General features: G+C 37.9%; 2 protein-coding genes across 2 annotated transcripts; one reads left to right on the forward strand and one right to left on the reverse strand.

The window, feature by feature from the left end:
* Positions 1-4,724: 4,724 nt before the first annotated feature.
* Positions 4,725-16,557, forward strand: slc47a3 (solute carrier family 47 member 3). The gene is made up of 17 exons (XM_036562126.1): positions 4,725-5,013; positions 6,300-6,401; positions 6,546-6,614; positions 9,070-9,218; positions 10,136-10,178; positions 11,817-11,861; positions 11,937-12,034; positions 12,349-12,446; positions 13,256-13,369; positions 13,546-13,613; positions 13,771-13,879; positions 14,156-14,231; positions 14,539-14,608; positions 15,779-15,911; positions 16,011-16,105; positions 16,192-16,234; positions 16,321-16,557. Exons 1-17 carry the CDS (start codon positions 4,894-4,896, stop codon positions 16,524-16,526), a joined length of 1,638 nt encoding a protein of 545 aa, XP_036418019.1. The 5' UTR covers positions 4,725-4,893; the 3' UTR covers positions 16,527-16,557.
* On the reverse strand, positions 15,074-27,171 carry slc47a4 (solute carrier family 47 member 4). The gene is made up of 17 exons (XM_036562116.1): positions 26,885-27,171; positions 23,368-23,469; positions 23,119-23,187; positions 22,154-22,302; positions 21,826-21,868; positions 21,662-21,706; positions 21,461-21,558; positions 21,267-21,364; positions 20,793-20,906; positions 19,300-19,367; positions 18,880-18,988; positions 18,712-18,787; positions 18,528-18,597; positions 18,067-18,199; positions 17,872-17,966; positions 17,679-17,780; positions 15,074-17,531 (listed from the first exon to the last, which is right to left on the reverse strand). Exons 1-17 carry the CDS (start codon positions 27,026-27,028, stop codon positions 17,229-17,231), a joined length of 1,818 nt encoding a protein of 605 aa, XP_036418009.1. The 5' UTR covers positions 27,029-27,171; the 3' UTR covers positions 15,074-17,228.
* Positions 27,172-27,555: the final 384 nt, after the last annotated feature.

Below are 27,555 nucleotides of genomic sequence, written 5' to 3' on the forward strand. Positions count from 1 at the left end.
ATCAGTATCAACTAATAATGCATGTTTCAATATTGGCATCTCTAGGTGCTCGCGTTGCATGTAGGCTAAAGTGTTTCAATGTTGGCCCCCCCCAACTTCTCAGTCCAAATTTGCACCACTACCTCTCTGTCTCCACTTTTCATTCGCCTTATCTTTCTGTCTCTTATTCTCTGCTTTCCTTGTTGTTGTTTCATTTGCTTGCCTACACCCATGCCCTAGTAAACTACAGCTCTTTTTGTGAGGGCTGAATTCATTGCAAACAGAAATGCAGTAATAGTGAGAAACTGTACAATTTCTGTAGTGTTGCACTGTATAATTCTTTTGTAACAAGCTATGCTCTTCCTTATAGCAAACTTTGATTGGAACAATATTGATTTGATGTCAGGCAAAACCATTAATTTATACAGATCTCTGATGTTGAATTACATTGATTGTCTTATAGCCAAGTAAAGTCAGCATAACAGACGGCACAATGAGTAACACAGTCACCCTGCATGCAGAGGTTTGGATGTTTAATTCCCATCTAGGCAGAACTGCCATGTAGGAATTAAAGTTCTTGGGTAAATCTCCAAAAGTGGCACCTGCTGCTCTGGATTAGAGTGTCTGCTCAATGCTAAAAAATGTAAGCACTGTGTGTTATATTTTGTAAATACTGAACTAAATTTACTATGCTTTCTGTGTTCAATCAGCACTGCACTTCATAGATAGTAAATGGAGTGTTTCAGCATTAAATCAACACTCAATACTGGCATTAGACCAACAGCTATTCAAGCATTAGCCAGAGCTGTTGAATCAACATCGGATTAATGTTCACCATGGTGCATTTTCCAGTGTTGGATCAACGGCCAATACATGAGGCAAAAACAATGCGAATGCAACATCAGAGATCTATGTTGTTTTAATGCTTTTGCCCAACTTCAAATCAAAATGGTTCCAAAGAAAGTTTGTTATCTGGGTACTTCAAATACACCTCTTATTCTAAGTTGCATATACTAGAAAAAACACTTTGCTTTGGGCCTGACACTGGAAACTAACTTTTTTTTTAGGTATGGAAAATCAATTTTTAAAAAAATCAACATTCAATTGTTGAAATGAAACCAAAGTCATTCAGAGTGGTTTGATGTGAAATGGTGCATTGTAGATCAATGGTGGTGCATTCTTTACAGTGGTGGTGATACAAACCAGGGGTTATGATGTCTACAGCACAAATATACCTATAAAACAATCAGTGAACCTACATCTGTATTCTAACTTTTAATTTATAATGATAATAATAAAATGTTGGATATCAAAAAAAAAAAAGATTTTATTCTACAACCCCAATTCCAGAAAAAAAGCTGGGATGCTGTGTAAAATGTAAATAAATGTAAATAAAAACAGAAGACAATGATCTGCAAATGTCATAGACCCATATTTTATTCACAACAGAACATAGAACACTATATCAGATGTTGAAAGTGAGACATTTTACCGTTTCATGAAAAATAACTCATTTAGAACTTGATGGCAGCAGCGCATCTCAAAAAAGTGGGGACAGATCCATGTCTACCATTGTGTAGCAACCCCTCTTCTTTTATTAACAGTCTGTAAACGTCCGGAGAAGAATGTCATCTTATTCTTGTGTGATGTAGGATTCTAGCTGCTGTCCTGAGTCTTCTTTGACAGATTTTTTGTTTCATGATGCAGCAAATGTTTTCTATTGGTGAAAGGTCTGGACATTAATGCAACCTCATACCATCAGAGAAGCAGGCTTTCGAACTGTGCACTGATAACAAGCTGGATGGTCCCTCTCCTCTTGAGTCCGCAGGACACGGTGTCTGTGGTTTCCAAAAAGAATTTCAAATTTTGATTCATTTGACCACTGAACAGTTTTCCATTTTGCCTCAGTCCATTTTAAATGAGCTTTGGCCCAGAGAAGACAGCAGCGTTTCTGGATTGTGTTCACATATGGCTTCTTTTTTGCATGACACAGCTTTAACTTGCATTTGTGGATTACATGCTGAACTGTGTTCACAGACAATGATTTCTGAAAGTGTTCCTGAGCCCATGCAGTGATTTCCAGTACAGAATCATGCCTGTTTTTAATGCAGTGCCGTCTGAGAGCCCGACGATCATGAGCATCCAATATTGACTGTCAGCCTTGTCCCTTGTATATAGAGATCTCTCCAGATTCTCTGAATATTTTGATGATATTATGTACTGTAGATGGTGGGATATCCAAAGTCTACGCAATTTTACATTGAGGAACATTTTTCTGAAATTGTTCCACAATTTTTAGACGCAGTTTTTCACAGATTGGTGAACCTCTGCCCATCTTTGCATCTGAAAGACTGCCTCTCTTAAATGCTCTTTTTATTTCCAGTCATGTGAGTTGCAAATTGCTTCTCCAGTTTTTTTCATTAGTACCACTTACTTTTCCAGCCTTTTGTTGCCCCATCCCAATGTTTTTGAGATGCATTGCTGCCATCAAGTTCTAAATCATGAAATGGTAAAATGTCCCACTTTTGTGTTCTACATTCTACTGTGAATAAAATATGGGTCTATGAGATTTGCAAATCATTGCATTCTGTTTTTATTTACATTTTACATAACGTCCCAACTTTTTAGGAATTGGGGTTATATTTTCCCTTGTAATGCCCTGCATGTATCTCTCCACCATGAATTTAAAATATGTATGTTTTAGCCCAAAAACTTTCTCACAACTATTGCAAAACAATGTCTCAGGCATCAGGCGGTGTATTTGTAACCATTTTGGATAATAACTTTCCATGATATAGCTTTAAGACACATTAAACGCTCTGGACATCTGGTTCCTATCACCACCAGTGTGAAAAACTTTGACTCTGGAGAGTTTCTCTAGAGCAGAGCATTTCACAGATAACTACTCTGACTTAATTTATTTACATCTTAGCCATTTAATTGTGCAGAAAACTTTGAACAATCAGTAGAATTCCCTTATAAAACATCCAGCCAGTTTAACATCAGTGTAAATTGAAACTGTCTACAACTATGCTAGTTGTCAGTTATTTGCCTCATCACACACCAAAAAATACTTTTTAATTCGTTTGTTAATGTACGTATTTCAGTATGTTTAAATGTAGATACATTTTTACTTTCACTCTAGTACATTTTTACTCCATATTTACATTTTTCATTAAGTAAGATTTTGACACAGTACCCATACTTCCACTGAAGTACAGTTTCTCTATCCTTTTTCCTTCTTTTTCAATCACCTAATAGTACTAAAGGGCTGTGTGAAGGGAAGCGTTTAAACACTAAACGCTAATGAAGTGGTCACCAATCCCCCTCCTGGAGATCTACTTTCCTGTATAGTTTAGTTCCTACCTGCATCGAACATGCTGCACCATCTCACCTACCACTAATGCATCTGATCTAGCCAATCAAAGACTTCTGCAGAAGTTACTTAGCACGAGCAGGTGTGGCAGATTGTGGTTGAAACTAGACTCTGAAGGAAGGTAGAGCTCTAGGGCCTGGGGTGGTGACAACTGTGCTAACATGTGAAGTGCAGTAAGTTAGAAGCAGCTCTGAAGGATTTCACTAAACAGAAAAAGGTATGCATCATAACACGCTTATGAACCACTGAAGAAAAACAGATCAACAAATGCAAGAAACAGACAGAGGCTTAAACGGGAACCCCACTGATTTTTCAAAAATTCTAGATAATAAAATGGTTGGGGCGTAAACATAGTCATTCAGAGTGCTTTAGTGAAAAATACGTTCTGGAGAAACTTGCCAAGTCAGAATTGCTCACAGTTGTGGTGATAGGAGTCAGACATCTGAAGAGTTTAATGCCTCTGAAAGCTCCCTCACAAAAAAAGTTTTTTTAAAAAACAGGTTGTCCCAAAAAAATTTAACAAAATGTGTAAAAACTAACCAAGTTTAATTTTTAATGTTTTTTTTTTTTCAGGTTGAAGAATGGCGTTCATTAGAAATGAAAAGGCATTTTGTGTGTTAGAATATGCTCGAACACAGTCAAACAAGAGTGTGCAGCGTGAATTTTCGAGAAAATTCAATAAAATGCACCAACTGGAAAGCAGATGTGGACATGGCACAAAAAAATCAAAGAGGAAGGCTGTCTGTGCAGGGCAAAGGGATCTGAACGACCACCAGTATCGTAAAACATTTGTGAAGCTTTGTGAAATCGGTTATAAAATCTACATCCCTCTGAATTTCTTGTTCGAGTTTTGATAAATAAATCTTGTATTGTTCAACATGAAGCCTATTTAATTTCTTTTGCCTAGGACATGTAGTTACTCAGATGTTCACATCTCAGTTCATGTCAATTGTTTGGGACACCCTGTAGTTGGATATATGCTGCCTGATGTCCGACACGTTGCTTTATGATAGTTTTGTGATAAGATTTTGGCTTAAATGCATTTAAATCCATTTATTTTAATAAATTAAGGCAAAATAGTCCCTGAAGAAAACTTATTTTTCAGTTTTCTAAATATTTTACCACCATCAACATTACATATAAAACCTCAGAACACACGTGTAGGTTCACTGGTGGTTTAGGACAGCAAATAAAATATATTTGTGTTGTAGACATAACGTGAGGTTCTGTACAATGAACCATTTCACGTCAGAGTTCAGTTTAAACATGCATCTAACAGCATCTCCCAGCACTGCTGCGTCTGATCGCGTCAGTCGAGGGCTTCTGAATATGCTAATCAGCTGAAGCAAGTGTGGCATATTTGTAGCTGAAGTAGATAAAGTAGAGCTCCAGAAGGAGAGCTGGCGACCGCACGCTTAAGCCCACCCCTGTCGCCGCCCAGGCTGTGTGTCCACCCCGTGTGATAACTCCACTCCGCTCACTTACAGCAGTCGCTGGTGAACTTTATGGCGGTGCTCGTGAACACAGCTAACTGAAACATGGCTGAAAACGCTCTCATTCCGTACAGTTCAAACAACCACCGGAAACGATATCGCTGTTTATTCCCCGACGAAGTCAAAAGAGAAGTTAGGGAGTTATCAGCGCTAGCCTTGCCTGTGGTGAGTAGTAGTGATGGTCTTTCTCTCTCTCTCTCTCTCTCTCTCACGTGTCATGCTGCATGCCAGCGGTTCCCAGCCTTGTATATACTGTCAAAAACCTAAGTAAAGAGAGTAAGTAAATACGTAAATGAAGTGGTACGTTTCTCTCAATACCAGCGGAAGTTTAAGAAGCCTTTCCAATGCAATTTTTCTCCTTCTCACGTGTTCTGTGCTGTAAAATAAAGGACAGTTGTACGCTGATCAGAAATAATAAGTCACACCTTTAATACTTAATTCACTGTAACTCTGTCGGCACTTGTGTAATATTGACCGTTGACCGGGCTTTTCTCGAACTGTGGCTGCCTCGTCCTGTACTGTGGGGCCAGCAATTGAAGGGCTTCATAGCGACTGTGCACAACTGAAGCTGTACACTAAACACATTAGGGAAAACGGTGCATTGAATTTAATTGATTTAAATTTTAATATTATTACTGTTATTAAATGATGTGCACATTTATCTTCTGTGAAGTAATTCCTTAGACTATTCCCCTCAGATCCATCCAGAGCAAACTAAGATAAACAAAAATGAACTTCTGAAAGTATTGAGTTTTGGACTGGCCACCGCTCCTAGTTAAGGTTCTTATTTAAATCCCACCAAATAGGCTGTGAATCACTTGAGTGAGCTCTATCTAATGTCAAGTCATTTCAAATGAACACCATTTGTAGATGGTGATGTCAATGCATAGCAAGCTAGAAATATATGACCACTCAGGCTATATCTTATCATTTATCTCTGTATTTATCAGAGGTGGTAGAGTAGCCTACTCATACTCACTTAAAAAATAAAATAGATAACATGCAAACTTAAAAATGAGACATGAGAAAGCAGCACACATTCTGCCACCAGTGTAGCACAAAATAGAAAGTAGTAGCTAAATGTCAATATCTAAAATGTAACTGAATAGAAAGCAGAGTCCTTTCCACACAAGTGTACTTGAGTAGCAATAAAAGTATTACCACTTAAAAATAGCCAGGAAAATACAAATTCATAAAAACCTTACTGGAGTATGAACATTATCTAAAATATTAAATAGACACACATTTGCTGAGTTTAAATCATTAGAACTCAGATATTGCTAAGTGATGACTTTCTATATTTTTGTCCCATGTTTGTTTCTCATTTCTAATCCACACTGTTTGAGGAGTAATTTTTTTTTACTCTTCCAGTATTAAACCCATTATAGGCTGTAAACATGCTGTGTCTCTTTGTTTGTGGTACTAATGATCTTTCTGTTTTATTTCACTAGCTTTTGTCATATATTATGGTCTATTTAATAAGTTTTGTCAGTACTGTGTTCTGTGGACATCTGGGGAGTACAGAGCTTGACGGAGTGGCTCTAGCCATAGCTGTGAGTAGATTAAGCATTTTTCCAGCTTGATTTGTTCGTTTTATGTTTGGCTGTAGAAAGAAATATTGACTGTGAATGATTAATAGCAGGTTATTTCAAACTCCTTGTTTATGTCTGTGATCTTCTGTGTGCCCATATTGACAGATTATCAATGTGTCGAGTGTTGCAGTCGGCTACGGTTTGGCATCAGCCTGTGACACATTAATATCTCAAGTAGGAGTTCCATTTTTTCTGTCTCACACACACACACACACACACACACACACACACACACACACACACAGCATTTTCAAAGGAATATTCCAACATTTTCCTCCTAAAGTGCTCAGGTCTTAAATATGTCTTTGAATTTTATTTTTTTTCTATCAGGTCCACTTAAGACATTTGTGTGGTTTTATGTACCAAAAACAATCAATTTTCATTTGTACATGACCATTTTCCAACTTCTCTTTATTACGTAGAATTAAACAGTCATTGTTACTGTGTCTTCAAGTCTCAAGTAATGTAAATGAGCTCTGGTCTGATTGGCTATCCTGTTGTCTGCCTCATTCAAAAAGCAGGCTGAAACACTCCTTGTAACTTCAACATGAATATATTAGATATATCACCGCTGTATCATTTTTTTCAGTTTTCAATTGTCTGTGTAATTTGACACCACCAGCTGCCTTTACGTTGTGTGTCGATTTCATGATGAATCGATCAACAAAAGTGCTCAAAAGTTGCTTGGAATTAGCCCTCTTTACATTGACTTTCATGAACACCTTAAAATCCCAGGCTTATTGCATACTAAGGCTTATTATTCAGTAACTACAGCAACTTCAGTGACAACTAGCTGAGCTATTCCTAGGTTATAAAAGTGTGTGATAAAACTTTGGACCCACCGGTGGGCCCTTACCATTGAAGGAGTAAAGAACAGTTTTGCATTCTCCTGTAAAGTTGCCATTTTGGAGATACTTGTTTTTCTTTAGACAGCGACAATAAGTAAATGCATTGGTTTACATGATATCAATAAAACACTGGAATCCAAAGTAGTTCTATACATGGGCTGTGTGGACAAGTGAGTGAATAGTGGGTTTTGATACTTTGATACAATGTTTACATACTACATCAAAGTCTTTTGCTTAAAAAAGTGAGGAATATTTGTTTTTTTCATGGTATCTAAATTTTTTTCCCAGTTTCCATTTGAATTTCATTATTCAATCATTTATAAATGCCTCCTAAAGTAAGATGTGGAAGAAAATCACTACTCTAGGTTTCTACAGAGTATACAGCAAGACAGAAAAACTGAAACTAGAAAAACAGGAATAGAAACTAAAACTAGTGTGGCTAGAACAATAATAATTTTCCCCAAAATTTTGATTACATTGAAATATTGACCACTCAGCAGATGATGCAGTGAACCTGAGTTTACATTATGTCCTCAAACATCTGGACACTCCAGGCTTCGATGCCAGAATCATGTTTGTAGTCTTTGGTTCTGCTTCAATATAGTTGTGCTGGGGCGCCTCCATGGTAAGCTGTCACAACTGCATGTGGACGCCTCCATCTGCCAGTGGATTGCTAACTTTCTGTCAGAGAGGAGAACAGTCAGGACCCTAACTGTCAGAACCCCAAACCATCAGCACTGGGGCACCTCAGGGATGCGTGCTCTCGCCTCTCATCTACTTCATCTACTGCGCTTCCAGCCACCCTTCCATCAAGCTGGAAGGAGAGTGGTGGCTCATCTGGCTATGTAGTGTACCAAAAACAACCTGGAGCTCAACACTCAACAACAGTAGAGAGTGTTATAGGTTTTTGTGAGACCTCACCTCTCCATCCCCTCTTAGTTATTAACAACAATGCTGTAAGTAAAGTGGAGTCATTCAAATTTCTAGGTGCCACTATCTTCAAAGATCTCAAATGGAAGACAAACACAACATTCATCATCAAGAAAGATCATCAAAGAATGTTCTTTCTTCAGAAGCTACAGAAGCTTAACATCTCTCAACTGGTTCTGTCCCAGTTCTACAAATCCACCAATGAGCACATTAACCTTCTCCATATCTGTGTGGCTCAGCTCAGCCTCTTTCTTCTCAAAAGCCAGGCTGCAGCAAATTGTATGCACTGCTGAAGGGCTTACTGGACAGCAGCAGCCCTCAATTCAGGAGCTGCATGACACCTGGGTCAGGAAGCGAGCTGGAAAAATTACCATAAACCGCACACACCCAGGGAATGTGTTCCAGAAACTCTCTTCAGGAAAATCATTAAAACCAGAACCAAATGCCACCTGAACAGCTTTTCCCAATAGCAGTTATTCTTCTCAAGAAGGCAACAAATAATACGCATGTTTTATCTTAGCCTGGACTTTGTATGGTATGTGCATTTGTATTTGCATTCTATTTATTGTATGTTCTTGCCCTTTTGGTAACTTTGCACATCCTATATGTTCCTATGCTGGCCTACCAAGTTGAATTCCTGTCTACTTTGTCCATTTGATTAATAAAGTAATTCAAAGTAATATTTAAAATACCACACAGTTTACATAATACTATGCATTTCACAAAAAAAGCATTTTGAAGGAAAATATGTTGGATTATTCATTTAAATGATTTAGGTTTTTAGCAAGTCGTAATATTTTTGTTCAAATTAAAAAGTGCAGTTCTTTGATTCTTGTCCTTTATTTTAACAGACTTTTGGGAGTGGTAACCTCCAGCGAGTTGGTGTTATTGTGCAGAGAGGAGTTATCATCTTGCTGTTAGCATGTTTCCCATGCTGGGCCATTTTAATCAACACAGAGTCCATACTACTGATGGTGAAACAAAACCCAGAAGTGGCCAGGTAGAACACTTACAATATGATGTCCATGCCCTGCTACAGGTCACTCTGTAAAACCTGAAATAGTAACTTAAAAGTCAGTCTGACTTTGAAGGCCAAGCTCCATGTTTAGGTTTCAAATGCAAATCAACATTATACTTATATATACTAATATGATGACAGTTGTAGATAGTTCACTTACATCCTCAGAAGACGTCCTTAATCTCTTTTTGGCTGAATTCTCTTCAGACACTTTCAACATGCTTGCAATCATGTTGAAAGGTTCTGGAGGGCAGCAAAGCGTACAATTACACATTTCCATCAGAGAGGTCTCAATTTCTCCAAATATTACATAGTATAGCTTTTTGGTGGTCCTGGTGTTTTCTTTAAAGCTGTCTTAAATACATTTATTAAAAAAGGAGGATTACTGAGTCAGTGGAGGAAAAATACACTAACACTGGTGTCTCTGTGCTGCTGCCATTCCTGAAATATTTCTTTAAAAGTCAGAGTTGTCAGGTCAGATTTGATGTGATTTTTTTGGACTGAGTCATACAGATTGACGCCACAATCAAAACAAAGTCCAGCAGGATGGCCTGGATACTCAAGCAGCAATGGTATGAATGACTGCGTAGTGATAGCAGAGTGGATAACACCTTCCCCCCCCCAAAAGATTGAAGATTCGGTTCTCCATCAAGGCGGGAATGACCCCGCTTTTATAGTTAGACACTTAGTTCAACGGTTGCCACTCATGAAACATGGAAGACACTTTGAAACTTTAAACTCTGATTAATCTGCTTGGGAATGAACAACACAAGTCACATTGCAAAATTTTCTTCCACAGGTTGCAAATCTCCAAAGCCCCAAACATCCATAGTGGCGCTTTAACTATGAATTTAACTATGAATGGCTTCCTATAACATAGCTGTGCCTGTCTGTTTCAGGCTCTCTCAGATGTATGTGAAGATTTTTATGCCAGCTATTCCGGTATGTAAAACAATAAACAATTTTTGAACCATTATATAATTGTAAAGACTATAAATGTTCATGCTAAAATTAGATATCTATATATTTAAAAAAAAAAGTTTGGACTGGTGAAGAATGTAAATAAAATTAGAATGCAGTGATGTGCAAATCATGTAAACCATATTTTTAAAGGAAAATACTACAAAGCATATCAAATGTTAAAACTGAGAAATTCTATTGTTTTTGAAAAAATATATGCCCATTTTGAATTTGATGGCAACAACACATTCCAAAAAAGTTGGGATGGGGGGCATGTTTACCACTGTGTTTCATCATCTCTTCTTTTAACAACACTCTGTAAGTGTTTGGGAACTGAGGAGACCAACTCCTGTAGTTTTGAAAGTCAAGTGTTTTCCCATTCTTGCTTAACATAGGATTTCTCCTTTGTCGTATTTTTCATTTTATAATGTGCCAAATGTTTTCAGGAGTGACAGATCTGGACTGCAGGCAGGCCAGTTTAGCACCCAGACTCTTTTAATACGGAGCCATGCTGCCGTAATACATACAGAATGTGGTTTGGCGTTGTGTCGCTGAAATAAGCAAGGTCTTCCCTGAAAAAGACATTGTCTGGTCGGCAGCATATGTTGACAAATTATTATATATCGTTCAGCATTAATGGTTCTTTCACAGATGTGCACGTTACCCATGCCATGTGCACTAATGCACCCCTATACCATCATTTATACTGGCTTTTGAACTGTGCACTGCTAGACACAGCGTCAGACGCAGACAAAGCATGGACACCATGTTCATGATTTCTAAAAAGAATTTCAAATGTTAATTTGTCAGACCACAGGACACTTCTCCACTTCATCTCAGTCCATTTTAAATGAGCTAGTCTTAGAGTTTTAACTTGCATTTGTAGATGCAGCGCCACACTGTTTTCATAGACATTGTTTTTCAGAAGTGTTTCTGAGCCCATGCAATGATTTCCACTACAGAATCATGTCTGTTTTTAATGCAGTGCTGCCTGAGGGCTCAAAGATCACAGCCAGAAAATACTGGTTTTTGGCCTTGTTCCTTGCATACAGACATTTCTTCAGATTCTCTGAATCTTTTCATGATATTATGTACCATAGATGATGAAAAGCAAAAGTTCTTTGCAGTTTTATGTTGAGAAACGTTGTTCTTGAATTGTTGCACTATTTGCTCGTGAAGTCTTTCACAGAGTGGTGAACCTCTCATCATCTTTACTTCTGAAAGACTCAGCCTCTCTGAGATGCTCTTTTTATACCAAATCATGTTACTGACATGTTGTCAATTTAAGCATTACACAACTTTACCAGCCTTTTGTTGCCCCGTGCCAACTTTCTTGAAACATGTTGTTGGCATCAAATTCAAAATGGGCAATACAATTTCAACATTTGATATGTTGTTTTTGTACTATTTTCAATAATATAAAGGGTTTAAATTATTTGCACATCATTGCATCTTGTGCATCTTGCACAGCGTTCCTACTTTTTTAGAAATGGGGTTGTATATATATTTATATATATATGTTTAGTTATATTTTGTAAACTGCTTCACGTTGGGACTCACAACTGAAAGTTTCAGATTATTAACGAAAATTCTAAACTTCATTGTTCTCTTGTCTCAAAGGCATTATTTGTATTCATCATTGAGTCAACATATCTACAAAATCAGGTAAGACAATAAGATGTGAAATTGTAGTATTTTAGAGAGTGTTAAAATCTAAATTAATGACACATCTCTCTCTAGGGAATGATTTGGCCCTTGGTCATCACTGGAGCTATAGCAAATGTGCTCAATGCCTTGAGCAACTATGTTTTCCTGTTCATTTTGGACCTTGGTATCACGTGAGTACAATAAGAGTCCACAGTTTTGTTATGTAGCTCATGCTTTGCTTTGATCCAAAGCAACTTACATGTGCCAAGAAACATTCCCCCTCGAGCAGCTTTGCTTAAGTACCTTGCTTAAGGACCCAGTGGCGGGAACCATCGTCCAGGATCAAACCCATGATCTCTTGAGGCATAGTCTAGTTGACGGGACACAAAATGACAAGTTGCATAATGATGTCAATAACAAAATGTAATGTAATCTGTAAAGAGGTACAGATACTGAGATATTGTAGCCTAAAAAGACACTACTAATTTGAATTTTCAATATACAGCGGATCAGCTGCAGCCAATACTGTCTCACAGTATTTGATGGCTATTGTACTCTTTGTCTACATCCGTTGTAGAGGTCTACATAAGGACACTTGGCATGGTGAGTTCATATAAAATGGCGCTAAAAATTTCAGTGTTAGAGGGCCACAAGATATTGTTTTATGTAGTCTTGTTTACCAGATAAAGTAGGGTGAGTTCAGCTAAAAAGGGCCATCAGGTAAAGTAAGGCAAATAAGCTTGAATGTAACTATCATGAATAGATGCCACAAGAATGTTAGTCACTCAGCATTTGTTTTCATTAGCCAAAAAGTGTCCAGTTTTGCTTAGTTCACCCTACGCTAGCACTGATCTGTTTATGTCAAATAGTATTTTTCTGTTTGCCCAGGCACAATGTGAAAGTTTGGGCACCCCTGCTCAAATGACATTGTTGATTTTCTAAGTGTAAATAAGTTAGCACATCTTCTACAGAGGACAATTACTGCTTTTTTGCTGAATTTAACACATAGGGGGAAACAGTAAAACATAAAATGTGGCCTGGGCAAAAGCTATGGGACATTTTGTATTGTATGTTCTAATTTTTCCAATATATGTACTAAATTAAGGCACTACATTTGCACAAAGCCATGTTTAAAAGCCATATTTGGTCCTGGTAGAGGAGTTCTCACTTAGAAAATTATTAAAACATGTAATTTGACCAAGGTGTTCATACTTTTTGTATTGCATATAATGTAACTTATTTCCATACACATTTGTAAAACTTTGTGTGTTTTTAGCCTTGTAATGAGAAAGGATCATCATGCAGACTCTAATTTTCACATTGCCCTCATTTGCCTAATCATATTTATACAGACATGGCTATATGTGTCATAGCTTCACTATGCAACCTCCCATGTCTCTTCTCCTGTTCAGGTTGGTCTGTGGAGTGTCTACAAGAGTGGGATACCTTTTTCCATCTAGCTATTCCAGGGATGTTGATGCTGTGTGCAGAATGGTGGACCTATGAGCTGGGTGCATTTTTGGCAGGTTAGATTTCATACTCTCATGAAAGTGATTAATGGGGTTTGAGGGATAATGGTGATTTTTTGGCATTAGTCTAATAGTAGTCAATATGTGCCAAGCTCATTTGCTTTACTTTTGTACTTTGTAATTCATTCTGAACTGTTAATAATATTGCTGAATGTCTTTATTTTCCATGGCAGGTTTGATAAGTCCGGTAGAGCTGGGAGCTCAGTCAATTATCTATGAACTGGCAAATGTTGCATATATGGTAAATACTTATTATGACTGACTCACTCAGGCACTGTAATGTCTGTCTTTACAACCAGAACATGATGCTGACCACTATATTTGTGTGAGCTGCATGAAGGACAGTCTGTTCAAAAGTTGCAAGAGAGCTGTAAACTAAACACTTGTCTTCTTGTCAGGTTCCTATAGGCTTCAGTGTGGCTGGCAGTGTCAGAGTGGGAAATGCCATGGGGGCTGGGGACACTGCACAAGCCAAGCTATCTGCCAAGCTCGCCATGGCCTGTGCAGGTACTCCCGAGATAACAAATTATGACTGTCAAATTCTGTTTTGAATACAGTGTTGATTAGGCTGGGTTGTACATGTGTGGAGTTTATTTAAACTGTATACTTGTCAGGTTCTTTCAAACTGTTCACTGAAACACTATAAGCTTGCGATCGACCTCTGCTCAGTTGGCACATTTGTAACTGGCCTGTCCCCCGCATTGTTTGTTGATTTACGCTATGCCAAGTCTGCTGTTATCCTGAGAAACGTGAATGAGCTTGGCTCATAAACTTGTTTCACAGTCTCTGTTGCAGTGTGCTTGGCAGTCATCGTTGGCATTACCAAAGATGTCATTTCTTACATCTTCTCAAATGATGAGTGAGTGCTCCAGTCTTACATTTACAAGTTATCTCTACTTTGTCTTATCTTTTACTATCCCCTGTAAGTTATATGGCTTTTTAAATATGATTTAACCACAGTAAAATCCTTTATCACCTACGCTTATGTAATATTTCACATATTAACATGGATGTGGTGTCTACATAATGAGCTTAACAGCCTCAACACTGTTGGACAAGAAGCAACATGAAAATACAATATGAAACTGTCATAAACCGACTAGCTAGAATGTTGGTGAAAATGACCTGAAACATTGGCTTAGAAATATTTTCCCCTTTTCTCACAGACAGATTAGAGCGAGGGTTGCCACTGTAATGGTGCTCTATGCTCCTTTCCATCTGCTTGATGCCACAGCGGTGAGTCAGCAAACTTGTTCCTTAAAGTTATGGTTTGGCCAAAAATCAAATATAATCAGCCAAGACATGTTTGGAGCCTATAGTTTGCTTAAGTTCTATATTAGATCTATAATGATAATGTTAGTCATATGACTGCATGATTACATCTTTATACACTTGCCTGAAACCGTGTTGCATTGTTGATTAATCTCAAATAGACTCACTAATATGGTTTCTGACACTATATCACAGAACGTTATGTACAAAAACTGACAAAATGCCTTGCATGTCTCAAAAAAGTAGCAGCAATATTAAAACCTCAATTATTGTCCCTGTTTATAGACAGCAATGAAAATTTAAATTTCTAACATAATAATCAAACATGAGGATTAAAGAGAACATCATTAATATCATTGATTAATCATAAAATATATTATATAATTATTATATTATATAATGATTAGATACAAAAAAGACAACTAGAACTTTTTAATGGGTCGAATTTAATTGGGTCCAAAAAAGGGATACATTTTTGGTTTAATGATGGGCAAAACAGGTTATGACACATCAAGAGAAAGTAAGAGGATTACCTCATCTCTGAAAAGTGTATAAAAACATAGAACTCTGTACATTGTATTCGCATTTGGGTCCAGGGCCCAGTGCCCAGGCTGAATGCACTTTGCCTGTAATAATAATTCAGTGTCTGAAGCCTTCTTTGAAAACTTGAGATACAATACTTGCCAGACGTAAGTTATATGTAAAACTTATAGATAAAGTAATTTGTTTAACAAATGTCACTTTACACCACAACATCATACAGTGTCAGAAAAAAAACAAAAACAAGCCTGTTTGAAATCACTAAACAACTTGAACTGGTTTGAGGCAAGTGTGTGTTTTAGGCCTGTAGTTTGCACAGTGCTAACAGGAGTGTATAAGGTTCCATTACTTGTTATCTACTTTAGCCTCGTAGCTCCAGCACAGAACTTCTTAGTTGTCTTGGTTGAGGATCTACATTTGGAATAGAAGAGACATTGTATAAATCTGATTTTGGGTTAATCTATCACTTTAATCTCCACATCAAATTTAACCGAGTAAATTAAAATCAGTTATTTATTATTTATTTTTCACAGTTATCAAAGAAGTAAATCGAGAAGATGTTAACATGTGACACTGTACCTCCTAACTAATCAGGCATCTGCTGGGAGTATTGTTAGAGGCTTAGGGAAGCAGAAGCTCGGGGCAGTCGGGAACGTGTTTGGATACTATGCTGTAGGCTTCCCCATTGGAGTGTCTCTGATGTTTGCTGCAAAAATGGGAATTTTTGGTAGGAGACATATCTTTCTCACTCCCTTCCTTCGTCTCTCTGTCTCTCTTACTTATGCTCATTTTATTTTATTAATTCTGCTTCTTTTCTCTGTCATAGGTCTTTGGACTGGTCTTTTAATTTGTGTGTTCTTTCAGTCAGTCTTCTTTATAATTCTGCTTGTAAGGCTGGACTGGGCAAAAGCCACTGAGGAGGTGAGAGCACACTGAAGCTGATTTGCCTTGGCTCTTTTATGGTAACCTCTCTAGTCAATGATATTAACACCTTGATCTGATCACAGGCCCAGATCAGAGCTGGAGTGAAGACGAATTTAAAAGAGAATGGTAAAAACCTGTTATTATTTAGCAAATCACATAAATAATCAACAGTCAGAGACTGCATAATGTTAAAAAGAGTTCTCTGTTGGCAGACATGGTACATCAGAATGAAGATGTGGAGAGCGATGAAGAAGGCACACACACAGACATGGATTTGCTGGTACAGAAGCCATCCGTCTGTACGGTGGGGAAGCCACTATCGTTAGCGGCCTTGGTGCTCCGCCGGGGGCTGACTTTAGCAGCCATGCTTATTATGCTGGCAGGAGGGCTCATCGTAAATGTGATTCTGAACAGGTAGAGACGCAGCAGAAGGACACTAATGCTGATGACCACCATGGTCTGATTAGACTATGGACCCAAGTAGGGGTGGGGTCAGCTGCCCTGAACTCGCCTCAGAGCATCGATCTTCAGAGGGCATCCTACCCTTTAGGGTATTCATGGACTTTTGCATCTGTGGATAAGCTTAGTCAAGAGACTGTATGAAAGTATAATACTACAAGTCAATAAATTCTGTTTACAAGTTTGTTACCTTGCACAGTTAAAAAATTATGAGTCAATGTAATAAATATATATTCTTATTGTGAAAGTGTTCTTTAATTGTCTGACCAGTTTGTCCCAGTTTTAATACTGGAATGTACAAATATCAATGAACTCATCCCACAGACTAATCAAGTATCCTGCCAAACTTTACTAAAAATATGGAGATGTGTCCAGTTTTATATTACTGGATTACAAATTGGTATGCTGGGTTAAATTTTGTAAATAAGTACTCATTTCCACTAAAGTAATTTCACTGAATCACTCTTATATCCTCATGTACCGTGATACTGACTTGCATCACAGCAATTGCACCATAGCAGTTCTTATAGTTTGTATAAATCTATATCCCAATAACTTTCAATATACTTAGTATACTAATGTACTTAGCATACCAATATACTACAGTCAGATAAAAAAATCAGATCACTTCGAAAGTGATCCAGTCATTGGTCCCCTGGGCTCAAAAGGATAATGTTTGTGTAGTGAATGGAGGAGGTGAAGTGAAGTTCCCCCAGTCCAAAGTGCTGTTGGTAACATATGCCACCTCAGGCAGAGGCAGGATGAGATGGACAGCTGTTCCTGCAGCGAGGATGATGACAGCAGCTAGAGTGGTCAGGCCTCTCCTGATGATGAGCTGAGATGTGGAGAGCGGTGCTGCACTCTTCCCTTCCTCCTGACTCACACTTTCTTGAGCCGGTGGATTTCTCCTTTCCTCATCCTGGTCCCGAGAGCTCACAATCTGATAGCCATTCCCATTCTGAATCTGATAAGCATGTGAATATAATGGGTGAAAAATTGAAAATGGCTTTTGATATGTAGGTTACGAGATTAATTTTAAGGGAGAACTTCACCCAGACATAATGCAAAAAAGGCTTTGATATTTACAAGTAATATCAGGAGTAAAACTTACATCTGCATTAGTCACTGCAAGGAAGAAGCTATCAGAGAGCCGGTGGCTGGATCTGAAGTCTGTGTGTGTTACATTCTTCCCCATTCCAGCACGCTCAATAGCCTTCAAGAGGAATAAGTACTCAGTATTAAACATCATCTGTCTACTCATGAAGATGAACAGAGATGTGAGATAGAGACTGTACTGGACATACTTCTTCTGTCATTTTCTTCCAGTTTAATTTGAAGATGATGACAATAAAAAAGATTGCTAGCAAAAAGACAGCAACAAGGAGGCCCAACCAAAAGCCTGTTAACAGGAAGAAGAGGATGAGTTGCTGGAATAATTCCGTTTAAAAATAAATTGTACAATGCTGTCATGTGGGTGCAGCCAAGAAAAACGAACAAACCAGCAACTTGTAGCTTAGCTGGAAAGGTCAGAGCGATGCTCAGTGGAAGGCCAATGCAGTAGTAACCAAACAAGTTAGCAATGGCTGCTATCTTCTGCTGCCCAGTCCCCAGGACAATGCCCATGCCAACACACTAGGAAAATAATGAACACAAACTCACATTCTATAAATACAAAACCATACTTAAAGATGGCACTGAAACAGTTTGAAGGGAGAAGATACTATTATTTGTTGTTTTATATCATAAAGATTATTATTATTATTATTATTATTATTATTATTATTAGCACTGGAAAGCATTTTACTGGAGCAGAAAATGAAGCTTGTAATTATGGTACTATTTCAATTTTAAAAGCATTTTATGTAGTGTCTAAAATATATCATTCACATTCATAAGCTCCTTTGGTGGAAAAACTGCCTGTACATTTTAGGTGCCAGTACTTCAGATACACATAACTCACCAATATTCCATTAAAGAACTGAAGGGGGCAGTAGATACTCATTAGTTCAGAGACTAACTCTGCTATACTCCTGAAAATGAAGGCAAACATATATGCAGTGGTTAGGGTTTCTCTCACAGACAAATTGTGTCCTTTCTGTAGTTAATGTTAAGAACAACTTAAAGAAAGACTAGCAAAGACTTACTCATCAGAGGTGAACATAAAGCCAATGACTGTTTTTGTTGAGCCAAGCACAAGACCCTGAATGATCGCCAACACAGCTGCAAATGTAAGAGTTAGGGTCAAGTCCTTCGAAGCAGAGACTATAACTGATGGCTTAATTATTAAATAAAGCAATGCATAGCTCTGTCACCTGCACAGATGAGAGAAACCTTGCTAGTGAGGATGGCTCCAGCAGTGTCTCCAGCACCTAGTGCATTACCCACACGCACACAAGCTGCACCTTGCACACCCAATGGAATCTATATGTATCACAAACAAAACACATGCACAGAACACATGACTGCATACACTTAATATGGAATCAAAAACGGTTCAAATCAACAGAAAACAGGTAACCTGTCAAGCTACCCAGTCTGCGCTGAAAAGACACGTGTGTGTGCATGTGTGAAAAAAGTTGGTACACTGGTAGTATCTGTATACGCTAACTCAGCGAAAGTATGCTTGAACGTTTGCCTTAGCTGATGTTTACCTCAGTCAACTTTATTAATGTTTTATTGAGTCAACACCACAGCGATGAATGAGTCATTTCAAGATTACATTCCTCCATTACCATGTAGTTTATATATGCCAGCATTATGACCACGTGCTGAGCAGCCAGGTCCACCTCACCCAACATTCCTGTGAGAAAGAGGAAAGTCAGACCAATTAATGAGAATGCTCAAATATTTTACCCTTAAAAGTCAGTTCTCACTATTCATAACAAGAAGTATGTTGTAAGTCAATTTTAATTATTAGCAGAATTAATTACCTCTCAATACATAATGCACACTTCAGTATAAAAGTATATATGTAATCACATAACCATGTTTAAAAAATGGGTAATGCTTTACAGGAACTACATGGACATGAAGCATTCATGACATATTCATAAACAGTAGGGCAATGACAATCACTTTGAAACAGTCATTAAATATCATACATATTTAATATAAAAAAACATTAATAAGTAAAGAGCATATAATATAATTAATTGAAAACACACTATAAACTTCATGATTTGATTATGATTACATTAAAATAAATGTTCCTTATTTTCTCATCATCAAGCCTTTAATAACGTTTAAAAAACATTCATGATTGAAGCAAAAACTATGCAAAATAAGGAAATTTCACTTTCCTATATGAAACATGCTCATCAGCTCATCCTGAATGTGTGATATTGTAATTTTGCTGTAATATTGCTGTACATGAACAATACAGGAATACTTAATGTATGAGTAGGCATTGCAATTTGCTTAGATTTCATATTATTCATTAATGCTTCAACACTTTGAATAACAATAAATGTAATTTGGGTGTCTCTTGAGTAGGTTTACCATGTGCTTAGTATTGTAAACTCTTTATTCAATAGATTTAAATGTATTATTAAACATATTGGGAAGTATACATTAAGCATCACTAAGTGTGTTTTCAATACATGTTCATTTCTCATTAATGAATAAATGAAAATGATTACGTAATTGTAATGGAGTGTTACTGTACTGCTGATGAAGGCCATGAATGCTTCATTTACATGTAGTTCCTGTAAAGCATTGCCAAATAGTGTAGCGAGATGAAAGTAACAACAGAGATGTTATAAAGGAGGAAACCGCTCACTGGTTCAAATATGAATGGAAAAACTTCTAACGCTCAACATGTTGTCTGTTTACGGCGAAAGTCCCGCCCTTCATTAAATGAGCCAAACAGCTTGCTGGTAAAACAGAGAGTTGGAACAACCACCCACCGCCCAATTGCCCGAAAATAGTGCAAGCGCAGTAGCAATAACAAGTTGAAAAGGCACATTTTTGTATGCTATTTGGGTCAAATGCTGCAAACTATTTGTCAGATTTTTATCGGATTTTGCCGTTGTTTTCTGTTTTTAAAAATGGCAGTTTGGCCTTCAGTTTCATGGTTTTAAGCCTCTTGCCATCCAAAGAGATAGTCTGGTTTTGTATGGCTGGAAATATCTGCCTAGTGGGGTTGCTAAGATGTCTGCCAAGTGAACAGATAAGGACTTTGGGGATAATTCTTGAAGTGTTAAAGTGATGCATTGAATGAAACCACCTGCTAAGAATCCCCCAACCTCATAGATCCACCATTCAAAGCATGTCATTAGTGTGCTAGGAATAGCCAGCTTCATGTAGGCCCCCCACTCCTGCAGTGACTCTGAGGACCAGCCTGTAAGAGCAGTGAAAGAGCAACGCTGCCATATGACAAAAATATAGCATCACAATGCTTGAAGCCATTTTCACAATACACAATATAAATGATGAAAAGGAGAAAAAAACAAAGAAAGAGTAAAAATAAACAAATAAATTTAGATGCCAAACTCTCTATAATTGGACCAAATTGGGCTTTTTTATCTCTCAAAACCCATTATATGCTCAGGAAAACATAGCGTGATGTAATTTATCACAATAACATTCACATATTGTCACATGCCCTCTGCCAGTGCAAGCTAAATTAAACACTAGTATAAGCAGCTGAGGCAGGCTGTTCTATTGCCATTAAATGCAAAATGTAAAGGGACAAACTCACCTCCCCATGTTTTCACATGGAGTTTCTTTAAACGAATATAGGCAAATAAAGCAATGCAGCTGAAGACCTGAGCAAAACTGTTTGCTGCTGCAGATCCACTGAAATACAGGCACACATGCGAAAAAAAAAGAAAAATCAGTGTTTTATCAAAAGCACACTGGAGCTTTAAAGTGAAGGATACAAAGCACACTCACTGTACTCCAAGGTCCCACCAAAAAAGCAAAACGTAGTTAGCTAGCACGTTCACGATATTGGCCACCAGAGATGCGTACATTTGAGGTACAATCACACCCTGGACACGGATGTAGTGAAGTCATTTAAACGGGCTTTAAACAACCAATTCACATTTTGCTGTCTTACTTCTGATCTACAGCTATTTATCTCATTCAACAAACCTGATTTTGCAGGTAAGACAACTGCAACTGGTACAAGAAAATTGCCTGTACATATGAAAAAAAAACATGACATTTCATTCATTTCTCAATTTATATTCATTTCATTCATTTCATTTCATGTCATTTCATTTAGAAAACATAATGCAATGAAACTGGGGTCTTACTGGAACAGCAGGAAGGTAAGCAACAATATAAAGCTGTGCTATCCTGAAAGAAACAAGACCCAAATCACTGCTGTGCTTCCATTAAGCAGGCATCCATTAAAAAGCTCAGCAAATGCATATATTTCAGCAGATGCCACATCAGATTTTGAATAATGTTACATTTCAACTGTTATGAAAAATTCTTTTCCAATCAGTTCAAAACACAGATATCTAACAGGCCACAACAGCTTTCATTCAGTGTTTGCTCTCAATTTATTTTAGCCAAATGAGGATCAAAATGAGTTCAAAATCTCTCTATTTAAGGCAAGACTAAGTTTAAATCAGTCACCTGGCCACCTCAGGGTCCTGTCCCAGCAGGAGCAGGAGGGGCTGGGAGTTGATAAGCAGAGCCCAGCATGGCAGGCAGAAGAGCAGCAGGATCAGAATGCCCCTCTGCAGGATCACCCCCACATGCAGCAGATTCTTACTCCCAAACGTCTGCAGGACAAGATCCCCAAAAGCTTTGTTACTGGGGGTATAAGGATGACCTCACATTATAGCTCTTAAGAAAACAATTCAAAGCATCATGAAATCAAAAGACACCATAATTTGTTCATTATTTGCTCAGTTTCAAATAATTTTTAAAAACACATTGAACATATAAACGTCACTGGAGGTACTATTTACACAGTAGTGAACTATAGACAATGAAAACAACACACCAAGCTTTTTTTGATTTTTATATTTTGGCTAAATAATAAATGCATGCTTGCAGCCATAATTATAATTAATTTTAACATTCCAAAATTAGCACCTTCACATCGATGCATGCATTTTTATACCCACATTCATTTCTCATGAGCACTCATATCACTGCTAGAAGCTTTTGTGCAAGTGTTGCCCAAATGTCTTCCTTCACTGTTAAGTAGTCCAGACTTTGTTTATCATGGATCTGAAGTGTTATCTAATAGATTTCCCATACAAACAAAGTTAAAATCAACCCAAAGGAGCCTCCCCATACCTCCCCACTCATAGCGTTAAGCAACCCTAATATTTCTAAAGATGTGTATTACAATCTAAAGCAACATGTCAAATGCTGAATTTAAATAAGGCATTCATGATTCTTTAACCCCTTAAATGGTCAGGCAGGCCCAAAGTTTTACTACACACTTCTACAACCTAAGAATAGCTCAGCCAGTTTGCATTGTAGTCTGTGTAGTTACTGAATAATAAGCCTTAGTATATCATAAGCCTGGGATTTTAAGGGGTTAATGAACTTGCAGAAAATGAGTGACAGTTCTAAAATTCACATACCTGTGAAACCAGTGTATCACATGCTAAAGCTAGTCCTAACCCAGTTGCTGCAGTGGTTACATTTATTGTCTGAAAAACAAGTGAACATGAACAGTTTTCATAAATCCGTAATGTGAAATGATATACCAGTTCCACCATGCTTCATGTTATAATCTACTTTAAAATAGTCATAGGAAGTGCATTACTTTACTAATTTATCTAAAAAAATCAATAAGAAATATTGATGAACAGCCACAGGGGGAGACTCACAGCTGAAGCCATGCCATAGCCTGCCAGCACATTGTTCCCCAGACGGCCACAGAACATTGTGACCACAAAGAAAAGGAGGAAATTCAGGAACCGACACACAAGCTGGGGATACAAACACAATATTTTGCCAAGAGAGATGAAAGAATCAATGGGATCTTGAAGAACAAACAAAGAACTGCAAAGAGCTTAACAGCAAACTTAACAATGTGCAATAACAGCACAAATCACTGTTCCTTTTGTAAAATATATACCTTATATTATATATTTATAAGATGTAGAATATACTTTCAATGTGCATCATGTAGAAGATATACAGAATTGTAAATATACAGAAGATATAGTAAATATGGAAAATATGTGGACTTATCAGCATTTGATGTTCAGTGAAGCAGTATGTAGAGATAAATGTTAAGTCATAGAACAAATATCAATTAAAATTTGACTTTGAAATCATTTATTTAAAAACTACAACACCTGAGATGTAATTGTGTCTGTTGAAAAAGTAAGTACAGCTTTGGCTTCAGTAACTGATACTGTCCCCATTTGCCAGAGACAACTTTATGTAGGCATTCCTATAACTGTCTACCAGTTTCTGACATCTGCAGGGAGAAATTTTTGTCCATGCTTCCATGTAGAATTCTTTCAACTGTGCAGTATTTGAGGGGCTTTTTGCATGTACAGCCCATGTCCCCACAGCATTTCAATAGCATTCAGCTTTGACTAGGCCACTCCATGACCCTTCACTTTTGAGCCATTCCTGGGTGGATTTATTTGTATGTTTGGGACCATTATCCTGTTAGAAGGTCCACTTCTTCAGCTTCAACTTTTTTACAGATAGGCTTACATTCTCCTCAGGCACTCTTTGGTATGAAAGAGAATTCATAGTCAATTCTTTGATTGCAAGTTGGCCAGGCCCTGAGGCAGCAAAACAGCCCCAAATTATAACATTTCCACCACCATGCTTCATTTTACAGTTGGAGTCAAGACTTTGCACTCATGCAGGTAACATTCTCCTGGCATTTGCCAAACCCAGACTCATCCAATAGACTGCCAGATACAGAAGCGTGATTTGTCCCTCCACAGAATATGTGTCCACTGCTCTAGAGTCCAGTGGTGGCGTGCTTTGCACCACTCCATGTGGCGCTTGGCATTGTGCTTGGTGATATGAAGACTTGCTTACAGCTGCTCGGCGTGGACACCCATGCCATGAAGCTCCCGGCATACACTTTTTGTGCTGATGTTAATGCCAGAGGAGTATCACTGAGTCAGCAGAGCGTTGCCGATTTTTATGCACTATGCGCCTTGGCACTCGCCGACCCCGCTCTGTAACTTTACGTGCTCTGCCACCTCATGGCTGAGTTGCTGTGATTCTTAAATGCTTCCACCTTTCAATAATACCACTCACAGTTGATCATGGAATATCTAGATAGGAAGAAATTTCGCAAACTGACTTGTTGCAATGGTGGCATCCTATTACAGTACTATGCTCGAATTCACTGAGCTCTTTAGAACAACCCATTCTTTCACAAATGTTTGTAAAGGCAGACTGCATGGGTAGGTGCTTGATTTTATACACCTGTGACAATGGGACCGAATGAAACGCCTGTATTCAATGATTAAGAGGTGTGTCCTAATACTTTTGTCCAAATAGTTTAGTGTAGTGTACAACTATAAATATTGAAAAGAATATATTGTTATATATTTTAATCTACAAAATATTGTTGAATAAAGTGTTTACTCACAGTGCTGTAAAAAAGTATTTGCCCCCTTCCTAATTTGTTTAACCTTTGCGTATTTGTCACACTTAAATGTTTCAGATCATCAAACTTCTTTTAATATTAGACAATGATAACCTAAGAAAACAAGAAATGCTGTTTTTAAATAATGATTTCATTTATTGAAGGAAAAATGCTGTTCAGCCTTACCTGGACCTATATGAAACAGTAGTTGCCCCTTTAGCTACTAAATCAACTAGTTTACCAAATTCAGTTGACAATTAGGATCAATTTTAGTTAACTATTAGGATCAAATCACACCCAGGCATGATTACTGCCAGACCTGTTGCAATTAAAATTACTTAAATAGAACCTGTCTGGCAATGTGAAGCAAGCTAGAAGGTATCAAAATGCAGCACATAGTGCCATGTACCACTTTGAAAAGGGTTACAAAGCCATAAGGCTCTGGGACTCCAGTGAACCACAGTGAGAGCCTTTATTCACAAAAGGAAGAAAACTTGGAGCAGTGGTGAACATTCCCAGGAGTGGCAGATTTACTAAAATTTCACCAAAAGTACATCAATGATTCATCCAGGAGGTCACAAAAGAACCCAGACAAACATCTGAAGAACTACAGGATTCACTTGCCTCAGTTAAGGTCAATGTACACGATTCCACAATAAGATAGACACTGGGCAAAAATTACATCCATGGGAGAGCTGCACGGCACAAACCACTGCTGACCAAAAAGAACACAACAACTCGTCTCACATTTGCCAAAAAAACCCAAGACTTTTAGCACAATATTCTGTGGACTGATGAATCAAAGGTGGAACCTTTTGAAAGACATAGATCCCATACTTCTGGGGTAAAGCTAACACTGCATTTCACTACAAGAACAACATACTGACAGTCAAACATGGTGGTGGTAGTATGATGGTCTGGGACTGCTTTGCTTCTGCAGCACCTGGATGACTTGTCATAATTAATGGTTCCATGAATTTTGCTCTGTATCAGAAAATTCTGAAGGAGAATATTCGCCCATCAGTTTGTGACCTTAAGCTCAAGTGCATTTAGGTTTGGAGTGGCCCAGACAATGTCCTGACTTGAATCCCATCTCAAGATCTTAAACAGTCAGTTCATACTTGAAAACACCCCAATGTAGCCAAACTAAAACAATTCTGCAAAGAAGAGTGGGCCAAAATGCCTCCACCATGATGTAAAAGACTCATCACAAGTTATTGCAATCAATTGATTGCAGTTATAACTGCCAAGGGTGGCACAACTAGGTATTAGGTTTAGGGGGCAATTACTGTTCACATGGGTGATACAGGTTTTGAATAAATCTTTATCTTTAACAGATAGAATGATAATTTAAAAGCTGCATTTTCTGTTTACTCATGTTGTCTTTATCTTATATTAAAATTAGTTGAATGAACAGAAACATTTTAGTGTGACAAATTAGCAAAAATAAAAGAAATCAGGTGGGGGTGAATACTTTTTCATAGCGCTGTATATGACTCTTTTACACTTTTAACAATAGTCCATACATATCAGGGCTCCTAAATAACATCTGTAATAGTATCACAAACATTATAATAGTATCACAAACACTATCCTATAATTCTTCAACTTTCCCTTCCTGTAAACAAAAGACATGTGTGCTGTGGATACATGAGACAACAAACATACAAGATTTATATCACTTTCATTCTCTTTGTGTGTGTGTGTGTGTGTGTGTGTGTGTGTGTGTGTGTGTGCGTGTGTGTGTGTGTGTGTGTGTGTTGGGGCTGATTTCTCACCAGGGGTCCAGTCATACGCAGGATGTGGTAGAGCTCCTCTCTGTAAGCCAGAGGGAAGCAGCGCCTCAACCAGCCGCAGCAGAACATCTTGGCACTGGGCTCCATGGAAAGCGCTTCGGCCCCGACACTGGATCCATCCATCATCTCCTCTGTCCTCTCCCTCACTAAAGACACGGTCACTGCAGGAGACGGCCGCTCTGCTGCAGCTGTGCATTCCTCCAGCCTCTAGGAGAATGTTTCGTAACCCTTAAAGGTTCACTGATTAAATGAGGTGCAGACAATAGTGAGCTTTGATTCAGTCCACGATGGGAAGAGGATGTTTGCAGTAGTGTCTAGAGGTTTGTGATGCTGGGAGAGTATTTCTGAACATCAGTCAGATTTCGAAACAATTGATTGGTACTCGTCTAACAAACACTGCTTAAATGTATATTCACTTCAAAGACAACCAAGCAAGACAGCTTTGTAAGTTTACTCTTGCAAACATACAGCATTGCTATATCAGCTTTAGTGAATGTAAGTTAAAAACCTACACAAGAGAACAAAATAAACATTAACACAACCAAATAACATTAAATCATTAACTTAGCTTGTGGTCAACTGTCAACTTGAATCAACCTTTGCACAAGAAAATAGTTTCCAAAGTTTAAAACAATGAAAAGAAAAGGACAAAA

Source organism: Colossoma macropomum, unplaced genomic scaffold (assembly GCF_904425465.1).
Source record: "Colossoma macropomum unplaced genomic scaffold, Colossoma_macropomum, whole genome shotgun sequence".
In the NCBI taxonomy this organism is placed as follows: Eukaryota; Metazoa; Chordata; class Actinopteri; order Characiformes; family Serrasalmidae; genus Colossoma; species Colossoma macropomum.

Bases quoted from the DNA above. Each gene is read 5' to 3' on its own strand.
- slc47a3 (XM_036562126.1), top strand. From the start codon at position 4,894: ATGGCTGAAAACGCTCTCATTCCGTACAGTTCAAACAACCACCGGAAA. The intron at 6,615-9,069 runs GTAGGAGTTCCA...TTATTTTAACAG, and splicing joins GTGACACATTAATATCTCAA to ACTTTTGGGAGTGGTAACCT. The intron at 16,106-16,191 runs GTGAGAGCACAC...ATCTGATCACAG, and splicing joins GGGCAAAAGCCACTGAGGAG to GCCCAGATCAGAGCTGGAGT.
- slc47a4 (XM_036562116.1), bottom strand. From the start codon at position 27,028: ATGATGGATGGATCCAGTGTCGGGGCCGAAGCGCTTTCCATGGAGCCC. The intron at 21,365-21,460 runs GTGAGTGTGCTT...CCTGTATTTCAG, and splicing joins TGGTGGGACCTTGGAGTACA to TGGATCTGCAGCAGCAAACA. The intron at 18,788-18,879 runs GTGACAGAGCTA...TTACATTTGCAG, and splicing joins GGTTTCTCTCATCTGTGCAG to CTGTGTTGGCGATCATTCAG.